The 13,658-nt window shown below is 40.0% G+C and overlaps 1 protein-coding gene across 4 annotated transcripts in view; it reads left to right on the top strand.

The window, feature by feature from the left end:
- FMN1 (formin 1) overlaps positions 1-13,658 on the top strand; it is a 452,266-nt gene that overhangs the window by 341,121 nt on the left and 97,487 nt on the right. For all 4 annotated transcript variants that reach the window (XM_059913697.1, XM_059913699.1, XM_059913696.1 and 1 more), the window contains one exon: positions 4,227-4,319. In XM_059913697.1, coding sequence (XP_059769680.1) covers positions 4,227-4,319 — 93 coding nt within the window. The remainder of the gene's footprint in view (positions 1-4,226; positions 4,320-13,658) is intronic.

Below are 13,658 nucleotides of genomic sequence, written 5' to 3'. Positions count from 1 at the left end.
AGAGAGAGAGAAAGAACCTGGGTGACTTTGGCTTTTAACATTGGAACTCCTGGCACAGCCTGTGTCTGAGGCAACCTTGGTGGTCTAGCAATATTGCATAAGCATCTTCTGGTTGGACAATTAATGACATTGGGAATTTGTCAGGGACCTCTTTCCTTTATGCACTGCCAGTCTCCAGTGTCATTGTTAATTAGTCTTCAGGTCTCCCGTTTGTCTGCTAGAATGCATCCTGGATAAGCCAAGTTAATAAGTTGGAGCGGGCAAGCTGCCTGGCCATTGAATGTGCGACTGTGCTCAGTCAGTCAGAGGGCAGCCCTCTGCTTTGATCGTGTGGAGAAGTTTAATTCTAACAGGCCACATGGGAGGCTGTGCCCACTGGGGTGCAGAGAGGGCCTCGGGCACAGCAGGGGAGCTGCTCTCCTTTGCACTGGTTTCAGTGTTTCTTATTTCAAAACCATGAAGCTCGGAGGCCCAGGGCACTTGCTTCACATTTTGCTTCATCTTTGTCCAGGAGTTTCTTCCTTGAATTCTCATAGTGGGTGGTGGAACATCAGCAAGGCAACAAAAATCATTATCTCTTTGTTCCAAACAGAAGATTTGCACTGGGGCATTTTTTTGTAAATAGAGTGTGTAGAATTTGTAGCACATAATCCCTAGCCATGACTCTCTTGCTGTTCTGGCTATGACATGTTTCAACCAAAGGCATAAAAGTGACAAATAATAAATACGAGGCCACCTGCTAGTGCCAGGCGTTTTGCAAACCACTTTACATGCATTATCTCACAATTCATATATCTTGCCTATGAGGAAGGGGGTCCCCATTTTGCAGATGAGAAAAGCTACAGCCCACCTGCACTCAGGTAGGTCTCGATCCAAGCACGAGCCCTTTGCCATACCACTACCTGGCCTCATAAAATCTGGGCAGTTTGATGGATCCCATGGGCTCTGTAGCACAGATAGGACAAAGGGAAAGCTGCAGTGATCAACCCTTTTAATTCAGGCAGAGGTGGAGGCTTTGCTTGTGTATTTAGGAAAAGAAGCTCTGTCTTGGGCTTTGCGTTCACTAGGAAGAAGTAACCTTGAAGAAATTACTGTCACGGCTTCAAGTATGTCCTCTTACCAAATGCAGGCCTCACCATATATTATTTGTGTTCGTGCAAAATAGTTCTCTATAAGTGGAATTGTTGGAATTTGAATGTAGTGGAGGGCTAAAGAATTTAAAAGCCTCTCCCAATTTATATTGTGAGAATAAATATGGCTTCCTGTGTTCTCAGAATCATGGCTGGATATCATCAGAAAAGTTTATGTGGTCATGAAAGTTCACTGAAAAATGTAGATTCTTGAAAGCAGGCCTCTTCCAAAGTGTGTCTGACCAACCTCCTGCTTCTAGGCCTGCTGTCGTAACTGCTCAGTCAGGAGAATGATCTTTTCTACCTTCTTGTGCCTTACAGCATGAAGTGGTGGATGTTTTTGGGGTGGGGAGGGTCTTTAAAATACACTGAGCCCTTTCACATCAGCTTGGGACAGTCACAGGGTTTGTGAATGAAGAGACTAGGACCCCTTGATGTACCTTCCTGGGAAGGAAGGAAAAGAGTAAAGAGACAAGGAGGCCATACTGCACCCCTGGAGAGCCCACTCGGAGTCTGGGTCAACGTGGCTAATTTTTTTTCCACTTTCCTCTGCACAAGAAGCTAGTTAAGGTGAGGAGATCTGATGCTTTGGCCAGGTATGCATGGAGGTCTCTGGAGAAGTTTGGAGCTGAGTCAATGAAACCTGCATGATGGCTTTGCAGGGATTAATAGAAATACACAACTAAATATAGTTAAAGGTAAAACATAAATGCTCTCTGGAAGGTAGATGTTTGAAAGATGCAAAATCTTTGGATTGGAAAGGTTTTATGGTGGTGACAGCATCTCGGAGAAACTTTTTTAGGATGAACAGGACTTTGTCAAATGCGGTAGAAGGTATGTTTGGGATGAGAGCAGGATGGGCAGAGAACCACATGAATGAAGGCATGGAACTGGGAACACTGGTTTATATAAGTTGGAAACATTGCATACTTTTGACTTCATTGGTCAAATATATGGGGAAATAGAACTGAAAGGTAGAATGGTACCATCATGGAAAAGGCCTTAAATCTCAGGCCTGGGAGTTTGAATTCAGTTGAATGAGCAAAGAGAACCCATTAAGAGTTTCATCTTTTTTGTGTACCTTTCCCTCTTTGTTTTCAGTGGATGATCTTGCCTTGTAATTCGCAGAGACCAGGGAAAACAAGTTTCAAAGTTAACTTCTGATCTCCTCTCCCTTAAAACAAACAAAAAAAAGAACAGAACAAAAAAACAATACACTCACCTCTCCCCCATCTCAGTAAATGGCACTTCCAGCCACACCTTGCTCATCCTTCCTCTCCCTCAACTTTACATCGACTGCATCAGCAATTTGTTCTACCTCCGAAATATATTCCAGCTCTATATACCCTGTCCCTCTCCTCTCTGTACCTGATATCACTCTAGCCCAAAGCCATTATTTTGAGAACAGAATAGTGGTGGGAAGGGAGGTACTTATCATTTGGCCACAGGCCCATCTACTAGGAAAGAGGTAAAGGGAAATCTGATAATAGTAGAAAATTATTAAGTAGTCATTGTAGAGAGGACAAATACACTGAAAAATAAAGGTAAAAATGTAGGGGTAAAAAAGGAGTGTTTTGAAATGATGGTTTGGCTGGTTTTAAGGAATTTGTTCCAGGTAAGACAGATCATTTTAAAAAAAGAAATGAGTCTTTGTGTCCCAATGGACAGGGTTTCCTAAATAGCACTGGTATGGTTATCAGAATAGAGATATTCAAAATAAGCTCTATTAAAAACTTTTAGAAAGTAACATTGTCAATAGGAAGAGCCTAAACTTAGGCCCTTGTGTCCTGTGATCGGCCTCATGATCTCAGGTGGGAATCCATGGAGCTGATTCTGGGAATGTAGCTGATGCTGAACTCGACAGAGTTCCCTCACATCATGCTTTCATCTTCAGCACAATCTGGTAGTCTCCAGAGTTGCCTAGTATTTCAGCAATCTAATTGGCAATATTGTAAGAGAAAGTGTCAGGCAGCTAATTTCGAGGGGCCCTTGAGTGACCTCTTTTGCCTTTTTTGTGCTTCAGTGCTGACGTGCTTGTGGGTTGCCTTACATAGTAAACATTCTGGGATGCTAGTTTTGGAAACACCAAGTTCTTGTATACAAATTTCCCAACATAAATAAAGGAATCCTTTCTAACCGTCTTCTTCCAAAATGCCTTACCTCTGTGCTTCTGTAAATTCCTCCAAGAATATATCTTTCTCTATTTTTTGAACCAGGTGGCATGATTTCTGGGCGAAAATCTAATGCTTTAATATATTCTCTTGAATAAGGACATGTCAGTAATTTCTGGCCATGATCAACAGACAAAAGTGATCATGACTCAGCTCTAGCTTTGGAGAAATGAAGCCTTTTTTTACCCAATGCATTTCTGCCACTGGCACAAACATACAGAAACCTTGAGAAAATGCCTCTTGCCTGGGTTAACTGCTTTTTATGACGGTGAACTATGGTTTATTGTGGTCTCCATGTCACCGAGTCAGAACTATCTAATTTGAGGGACCTTGATTATCAAAAAAAGCAACCTCTTGTAAATTCCAGATATCCTGTCTGAAGTAAATTAGGTATAAAATGTTTCACATGTGTTAATGGGAAGGGGAGGTGAACGGGAGTGAAGAGAGATTCGGTCCTCCCTAACCTGTGGTTAGTTCCCATGCTGGGATGTGGGTGTCACCTTGAGGAATCGCCAGTTTGGTGAGAATTTCTGCAAAATCTATTTTAAGCTCCACTTTTAGAGTATGAATCTGAAGAGGGTCTGGGCCCGTAATTCCCTAGAACTAGTCCTTGAGTAGTTCTTGCCTCTCTTTTGGAGAGACCAAAAGCGGAGTACTTCACCTGTCCCAAGTCAGAGGTTTTGCCATGTCTCTAAAAAAAAAAAAAAAAACAAAACTTGAAGGTGATGCATTTCCCTGTTCCTGAAGAAAGGTATAATGTGAGCTAATTATTTGTATTTGTTTGTTTCTGCTCTTTCCCCTGTAATTTGGATAAACGATGATGGATAAGGATTTTGCACTATTAATCCCCAAGTGCAGAGCACAGAGCACAAGCTCAGCAAATCCGTGTTCTCCAGGAAGTCTAATTGCCACCTTCTCTTCACAGCAAGTGAGAAACAGATGGCAGTGGTGTGTAAGGAGTCACCAAAGGAGTATCTGCAGCCGTTCAAGGACAGACTCGAAGAGTTCTTCCGGAAAGGTAGGAGGTGTGACGTTCTGAAACGTCCTTCCTTTCTCCGTCTTTCTCCGAGACCCGCTGCCCCGTGCCTCCCGCCTGAGCATTGGCAGCTCCGATGATTCCATTAGACCATCTTCCCATGGCGGAGCCGTACTCAGCTTAGATGGAGTTGTCCTGTAACCTTTCTATCACCTTTTAAATCTGCTGTAAGATTTTAAATCCTTTAACATCACTCCTGTTTCTGTAAACTTTGCGAGAGAAGGCTTTCTCTCTCTGTCTCTTCATTGATCCCAAGAGGATCCTCGGTCCCTGTTAACTGACAGACGACATCCACACAAGGCTTATGCAGTCGTGCAGGCAGATGGTGATTATCTCTCCGGTTTTACGAGTATAGCAACTTGGAAACTTGTGTTGTATTTTCCATTCTTTTCAGAAAGGAAAATTGGGGCCAGGTGAATGTCACACATCCAGTCACTTGGCAACCGTCAGCCCTCTGGGGTTAGCGGATGGAAGTGATATGCATGAGACCCAGTAGTGACTTAAAAATCTTACCGAGTTATATTCCTTCCTCCATGGTTTTGGCAGGACTAGGGAACTTTTGCTGAGCCCTGGTAGTGAACGTGAAAGTTTAACGCCTTTTGGATATCTCCTATTCTGGTTTCTCAAATTCAGCCTAGATGTAAAACAAAAATAAGTGTGGGGCACAGTTTCCAATTATAAAATAAATAGGTCATGGGGAACGTTGATTTACAGGAATGGTGACTGTAGTTAATAATACTGTATTGTGTATTTGAAAGTTGCTAAGAGAGTAGATCTTAAAAGTTCTCATTACAAGGAAAAAATGTGTAACTCTGCATGCTGACAGATGTTAACTAGACTTATTGTGATGATCATTTCACCATATATACGTATATGGAATCATTATGTTGTACACCTGAAACTAATCTAATGCTATATGTCAATACTATCTCAACAAAGAAAAAAAAAGTGTGGGATAGTTAGAGGGGGCTTTTGTCTTTGCTAGAAAGCCGGAGGAAATGCATGTAGGAACCTTTAGGGGTATATCAGCATGCTGTTTCTATTTATTACTAAGGCCACATGATACCACACCATCAACAAAAGACCATTAAGCAGGGTAAATCCATAAAGTATGGCCAAACCACCTTGGAAATTGGCAGGGAAATTCTCAGTCCCTGAGTCAGAGAAACTTCATTCCAGCTGGTCCCTTGGTGCAGAGTTCATTGCTCCCTCCTCCTGGATGAGGTCTCATTTGTGTTGAAGCAGAAGTCAGAATTCTCTCTTGGCCATAGCTGAACCTTATATATGATGGAAGTAATGCCATAATGCCATCAGGCCAAGTATCATTTTGAGAGCAGATAGTAATACCAACATTTACGGGTTATGTGGCTAAAATTAGGTTTTATATGTGATTTATTAAAGTAGATGCATTGCTTTATGATTATTTTATGTAAATATAACCCAAATGACCTAAAGAAGAGCACAAAATATTTCCCTTTGCTGACCCCCAATTAATAATTTCTACTTTTGACATATGTATAGGGAACTTGAAATGAGGCTTATGTGTATTTAAATTCCATTCCTTTCTTTTTCCCATTTCTATTTGTTTAAATTTTAAAAATTTTTTATTTTTATTGAAGTCTAGTTGATTTACAATATTGTGTTAGTTTCAGTGAATATAAAACACAGTGAATATATATATATATCCCTTTTCAGATTCTTTTCCCTTATAGTCTATTACAAAAGATTGAGTTTAGTTCCCTGTGCTATACAGTAGGTCCTTGTTGTTTATCTACTTTGTTATATGTTAAACCTAAACTGCTAATTTATCCCTCTCCCCACCCGCCTTTCTCCTTTGGTAATGGTAAGTTTGTTTTCTATGTCTGTGAGTCTCTTTCTGTTTTGTAAATAAGTTCATTTGTATCATTTTTTTAGATTCCACATATAAGCAATATATGATATTTGTCTTTGGCTTACTTCACTTAGTATGGTAATCTCTAGGTCCATCCATGTTACTGCAAGTGGCATTATTTCATTCTTCTTTTTGGCTCAGTAATATTCCATTCCACTGTATATATGTACCACATCTTCTTTATCCATTCATCTGTCAATGGACATTTTAGGTTGCTTCCATATCTTGGCTATCCATTTCTATATTTAATTGCTATTATCCTATATCTAGAAAATTCTGCAATGAGTATGTCTGGGTATTATTGGCTCGTATACTGTAATGGCCTTAGGATCCTTTCTCTTCAAATTAGCTAGCATTTTAAAACACTTATGTTGTGAATTTTATTCTTTTTGTTGGAAGAAGATAAATATGAATAGATTTAGAACACTGAAAATCTGCTTTGATGCCTTGGAAAAGGAATTTGCACATCACTCTTGGGAGTTCTGTTTTAGCTTCTTCTCTGCCAGGTTTCTTAAGAAAACTGTTATCTGTTCTGAGAGAGGGACTCGAGTTGAGGCAAACTGGACCTTGAGTCAGGAAAGCAAGGATGTGGCCACAATAAGCTGTTCTAAGAAAGCCCTAGAGCAGTGGTTGTCAACCCTGGCTGCATACTAGGATCACCTGGGGGAGATTTTAAAAATTTCAACACCCGGGCCAAATTCCAGACCTACCACTAGCATCTCTAGGGGTGGGACCAGGTATCAGCATTTCTTTTTTTCACTCCCCACGTAATCCCAGTGTGCAGCCCAGGTTGAGAACCACTATTGTCAAGCTTAGTTCACCTCTTAATGGGTATTCAAAGGTATTTCGTCAGAGCCCGCTATGTGTTAGGCACTGTGACAGACGCTGGCGATCCTAAGATGAGCCACAGACCCCTCGTCCCTCTCTCAAGGACCGTCTTACTGGGGAAAGGTCTGTAACTGAATAAAGGAGTCACCTCTCCTTTAACCAACAGAGTGAAGGGCAGATGGGAAGGACATAGGAATAGCCTCAAATTATGGTTAAAACAAAGTCAGCCAAAATGAGACACAAAAAGAATTTGGAGGAAAATGACTATTCTAAAATGAATTTTAAAATATAAAAATAAATCTTAAACATTGCCAATGGCATGTGGTGAAAAGAGCCACTGTTGAAATACCTGTGTTACTGTTGACTCATTAGTTAACTGAGTTGGTCAAAGAACAGTCTAGAATTGTGCTGCCCAGTGTGCCAGGCACTGGCCACATGCAGCTGCTGAGCAGTTGACACGTGGCTAATCCAGACTGAGAGGTGCTGCACAAATCAAACACACACCAGATTTTGAAGACAGTACCAAAAAACATGCAAAATCTTTTATTTCTGCTTTTTTAATATTGGTTACATGGTAAAAGAGTATCTTTAATATATTGGGTTAAATAAGTAAAATATAATATTAATCTTAATTGACCTGTTTCCTTTCATTTTTAAGCACGGCCACTAGAACATTTAAAATTATATCTGTGGCTTGCATTGTAGCTCTATTGGACAGGGCTGTCTAGAAGTAAGATCCCTTGGCCTTTCCCATCACATTCCTTCACTTTCCTCTCCACGTTATTGCTTTACCTTCTCAGCTTAAATCCTGGGTTATTGGGACCCAGTATCACAAGCTAGCCTCTCCCCACTTTTGCTCTGGGTCTGGCCATTGTTTGGCTCTCAGGTAGGGGTGCTTAACTGAAGGAGGTGACAGCATGCCACTTCATCAGGCTACCCCTCTGTGGTTCAGGAGGTGGTACTTTGCTACATTGCAGTATATACAAATGAAATATCTCTTGGCTACTGTAGAGTTACAAGTAGTAGTCCCTTTTTTTATGGAGATGGTTCACAGATTCATAGAAAATGTGAGATTTCTTATCTACTATAAATGTGCATTATCCACTCCGGATAATCAAGTTTTTATGGCAGTTATCGTAAGTGTAGGTGTCATCTAATATGCCACTCATAAGAAACACCATTATTCCAAGTACTACTAAGAAATAAAAATTGCTGCCGATTAAACCATGACATGTCATAGATGACAAGAGGTACCCCAGTATCAGAGATGCTAAAATATGAAAATTCCATCAATTTTGAAATTGATGTAAGATGGTACTGTAATTAGGCATATAGGAGCAGAGAGGAGGGATGACTAACACTTCCAGGTAAGTCAGGGAAGATTTTGAGCAAAGGAGATGTTTTTGTTCAGATCTGAAAAAAAAACAAAGATGACAGTGAGGTCAATGACAAGCAGTGACAATGACTGCTAACATTTGGTGGTTGCTTCTATATACCAGGCACCGTGGGGAACAGATCATTTTACTTTGTCTTCATGACAACTCTCTGAAGTAAACACTATTATCACCCTGTTGTCCAGATGAGGAAATTTAAGATTAGGAGTTCTCAGCAGACAAGTTATAAAGGGCATTCCAGGCAGAGGAAAACACTGCAAATCTCAGGATGAAAGACATGACGTGTTTGGGGAATGGCAAGAGACTTGCTGTAGCTATATCACGGGGCGTATGGAAAGAACACAAGACCCCAAAGGAGAGGAGGGTCACAATGTGACTTGCTAAAGCATCTGAACTTTGTTGTACAGGCCACTGAGAGCCTTTGAAAAATAGTATGTATGGGAGCGACATGGTCATGTTGGATTTGTTTGTTGTGATATTGGTGTGTTGGGATCCTTTTGCTTTTTGTTGTTGTTAAGAAATACATTATAGGGAATTCCCTGGCGGTCCAGTGGTTAGGAAGGACTCCACACTGTCACTGCCAATGGCGCAGGTTCGATCCCTGGTCGGGGACCTAAGATTCCGCAAGCCGTGCAGCACAGCCAAAAATAAAACAAAATAAATAAATAAAAATAACATTAAAAAAAAAGAAATACATTATAACTAAGAACAATATAAAGAAGAGTTGGGACAGTAAAAGACTGGAATCCAGTCCGTCAAGCTGTTCTACAGCAGTCCAGGCAAATGATGGTAAGAACTTGAGCAAAAGCAATCACAGTAAAAATAAGAAAGGAAGGGACATATCAATAAAGCTTTTAGGAGTTACAGGACTAGATGACCTATGAGAAGTAAAAAAACAGAGGAGAAAAGGATAACTCTCCTTTTCCTTGCCCGAATAACTGGCTGCATACTGATGTGGAGGACCCATTTGGGATGGAATACAAAGACATAAACTTTGGACACGTTGATTGGACATACGTTTGAGACACACGGGTAGAATATTGGCCTCACAGGAGAGTACTGGGTGAGACTTTATAGAGGATAGCAGTTTAAATCATAGGAGTGAATGAGATACCCCAAAGAAGGGGTAGAGAATGAGAAGTTGTGGAGTATCTGAGCACAGGGTATAATATAATAATCATAAATGAGAAAAGATACTTCTGTACTTCTGTAGTATTTGACAGGAAAGCCAGTTTTCAATTAGGGGTCCATCACTCGTAAAGTCTTAAGCAATTGCCTTCTTTACGCCTGAGAAGTCATACACATGTGTTGTGGCTCAGTTGATTCATGGTTAGGCTAATTTTCATATGAGCTGCAGTTCAGTTCTTCTAACCATCATGATGATTTAATTTTCTTATGTAAATCATATCCTGTTGCCACACTCAAGCGGAGATGACGTGACTGTCCTTCTGTCTTTTTTTTTTTAAATAAATTATTTTATTTTATTTATTTATTTTTGGCTGTGTTGGGCTTCTGTGCGAGGGCTTTCTCTAGTTGCCGCGAGTGGGGGCCACTCACTATCGCGGCCTCTCTTGTTGCGGAGCACAGGCTCCAGATGCGCAGGCTCAGTAGTTGTGGCTCACAGGCCCAGTTGCTCCGCGGCATGTGGGATGTTCCCAGACCAGGGCTCGAACCCGTGTCCCCTGCATTGGCAGGCAGACTCTCAACCACTGCGCCACCAGGGAAGCCCTGTCCTTCTGTCTTTTATCGTCCTTCCCTTCTCCAAAGGCCCTTAAATAGCGTTTTTTAACAAAACTTGTTCTTATCTAATTTCACTTTCCGCACAGAATCGAAAGTAATTTTAATGGCACCCCTTTTCAGAATTGCAGTCTCCATGGCCTCTGAGCCCTTTCCCTGACGTGGTTTTTCTTTTCCACAGTAGTCTCTTATTGATTCCAGTTTACAGCTCCGTTCAGAGTGACCTTGTGCAGGCATTATTTGAGCTCATGTTTTTCCACCCTCAGATCAAACATGGTCATAATGATATGGCCTTCAAAAATGTGATGCTCACATTAAAAGTCCCCATAAACGTGGCAGGGATCCTATAATTGAAAGAAGGCACAGAACAACTGATTAGATCCCAGGTATAGATCTTTAGGGTGGTCTTTTCATGCTGTTAAATTGGTCATTTGTATTTATAGCTTTGGCAGGGAGGGCTGGAACCTAACCTGGTGCTAATACCAACACTCTCCCACACTTGGCCTTATCTCATTCTCCATTAGTTTTACTTAGCATCTGTGAGTGGACCCAAATCAAAGTAGATCTGAATAAGCCATGTTAGTCCTAATTTATCCAGCTATCTTCTGAGGTTCTTTGACCGGCTGAGATTAAAGATATTCTTAACGTCAAGAAACTGTTTTCTAGTAAAAAGTGAGTAGATAAATTTACCAAGCTTAAAAAAAACAGTAACTCTGATTTCACACGTTGAATGCAAAAAGAATTATCTATGTAGCTGCAAACCCCGTGATAGCTGGGACTGTGTCAGTCTGGTCCTATGCATTTTCTTGTCTCAACATAATACAGGCTTAGCCTGGCCCATAATTGGTGTTAATAATTATTTTTTTAATTAATGAACAAACAACCTGAGTCTTGTAAAGTGCCTGCAGGCTTTTTTTTCCCCCCCCTACATGGGTTTCCTGTTTAAATCCTTTTTAGTATTGGTAAATTGTGCCAGAATCTGGTAAGATGCATCTTTGGTCTACAGTGCATGCCTGTGGTCTGGTCTCTTGGATATCAAAGCATCTTTCTATGTTGCATATATACATAAATCCATTCTTCATAAATACTTAGCTCAGAGTAGATTGATAAAGGCTGTAATTGAACCTCTATAAACTGTAGAATAAGAGCAGGTTATTAGGTGATCACTTCAACCCCCAGAATGTAGAAAGAAAACCATCTGAGTCACCATATTCACGCCTTAATATTACAGAGATCAGGACAGGTCATTGATCTGGACAGTGTGACCTGTGAAAGGAAATAATTCTTACATTCTTTACAGAACCTGTGGAAGGAAGAACTGTGGCTGGGGGAACACACACTCTACATGGGCCGAAATGCGTTCTTATATACGTCACTACTCAAAAAAGTGCCAGCATGGATGGCTTCAAATAACATCAGATGGCCAAGAGTTAAGATAATCTGTTGTGATTTCCAGGTCACTGAAGTAACAGAGCAGTAATCCTTGGAAGGTGGAGAAAGCCATCTTATCAGAGGCTTATTAAGTAGACTCTTATCTGAAAGGATTTAGTTTGAATCCATTTTTTTTTCCAGAAATTTCTGTCAAGAGCACATATTTGCCCCCCAATCAGTTTCTCTATCTTCTCCTCGCCCACTCACTTCCCCTCCTTCCCTCCTCTCTCCCTCCCTCCTCCCTCTGTCCCTTTCCTCCCCCTTTCTCTCCTCTCCCTCCCCCTCTCCCTCTCTGCTTCTCCCCCCTTTTCTCCTCCTCTTTTCTCTCTTCTCTCTTCCACTCAACCCCCTTTAAATCTTTTTTTTTTTTTTACATCTTTATTGGAGTATAATTGCTTTACAATGGTGTGTTAGTTTCTGCTTTATAACAAAGTGAATCAGCTATACATATACATATATCCCCATATCTCCTCCCTCTTGTGTCTCCCTCCCACCTTCCCTATCGCACCCCTCTAGGTGGTCACAAAGCACTGATCTACTCAATTTTTCTTTTTGGCCAAGCATCTAATAAGTTGTCTTTTCAGTAACTTTTGTTCTCTTTTTCTTTTCCTTTCTCTCCAATGATGAAAAGTTTTGCAAAAAGAAGAAAAATGTCTAAATTCTTTTTACTGATATAAATACCTGAAAAAGATTGCCCGCCCCCCAAAAAAGAAAGAAAACTGCAGACCAGTCTCATTATAGTTTTAAAATTCTAAATAAAACAGCACATTTTAAGACCAAATGAAGTTTATTCTCAGAATGTAAAGATGATATGATATAGGGAATTCTGTTAATATAATTCATCACAATTAACAGCTCTAACAAGAAAACTCAGATGATTATCTCTTTAGATGCTAAAAAGTGCACGCGACAAAATTCAACTTCCATTCTTCATTTAAAAGCTCAATAACACGTTAACTAGCACATACTTCCTTAAAATAATAAAAATAAATCTGTCATAGCCCCAAATTTGCAACTCTTTTCATAGACAAAAGCTCAATCTAGGTTCTATATAAGAGCTTCTAGACATTAAGAAAAAGTCCAACATCCGATAAAAAAGACAAATCATATGAACAGTGACAGAAACTGCTTTTTAAACATATGAAAAGATAACACTCTCAAAATGGGAGAAATGCAAAATAAATTACATTGAAATTCCATTTTTTCACATCCAAGATTGGCAAAATTACGAAAGTTTGGTAACAGACTATTGGCAGTATGGTAGCATAGACTTCACTCTTCTACATTGCCTGTGAAAGTGTAAATTGTTACAGTCTGCGTAGAGGTCAATTTAGCAGTATCTAAGTTACAAATGCATATACCTTTTGACTTGGCAGTTCTACTTCTCGAAGCCTACCCTCAGATGCTCACACATGAAAAATGATTTATGTACCATGTTACATATTGTGACGTTGTTTGTAACAGTGGAAGATTGAAGGCAACCTAAGTGACCGTCAATGATGGAATTATCAAATTAGGGTATGTCTACATGATGGAATACTAAGCATCTGTTTAAAAAAAAAAAAAAAGAATGAGGAAAGTCTTTACATATTGACATGGAAGACTCTAACATATTTTAAGTGGGAAAAAGCGAGAGTGAGAAGAGTAGACATATTACTATTTAACTAAAGAAGAAGGGGAAAATGGATACTACTTAACAAAAATCTCTAAGGACAAATACAAAACTAACGTAGGGCTGATATTCAGCTGGTTCTTACCATAACAGCCAGGGATGTTGTCTGTTCTGTTCAGTTGTTCAGTCTGTTGGTAAATATTTAGAATATTACTCCTGAAAATAATCAAACAGATTCATTGCTGTAGTGGATAGAAAATGGATGGATGGGGTTCAAAGGTACTATGTAGACTTTTTATAAATCTTGATATTTAATCACCATGTTCCTCTTCAAAATAAATTAAGCAAATAATTTTTTTAAACAAACAGCTGTATGGTACTTTGCAATTAAATTTTTTCTCTCAAGACTGCTTCCCCTTTTAGGGTTT

Source organism: Balaenoptera ricei, chromosome 2 (genome assembly GCF_028023285.1).
Source record: "Balaenoptera ricei isolate mBalRic1 chromosome 2, mBalRic1.hap2, whole genome shotgun sequence".
Classification (NCBI taxonomy): Eukaryota; Metazoa; Chordata; class Mammalia; order Artiodactyla; family Balaenopteridae; genus Balaenoptera; species Balaenoptera ricei.
The sequence above is the reverse complement of the archived record's forward strand: the minus strand, read 5'-3'. Positions and strand labels throughout refer to the sequence as shown.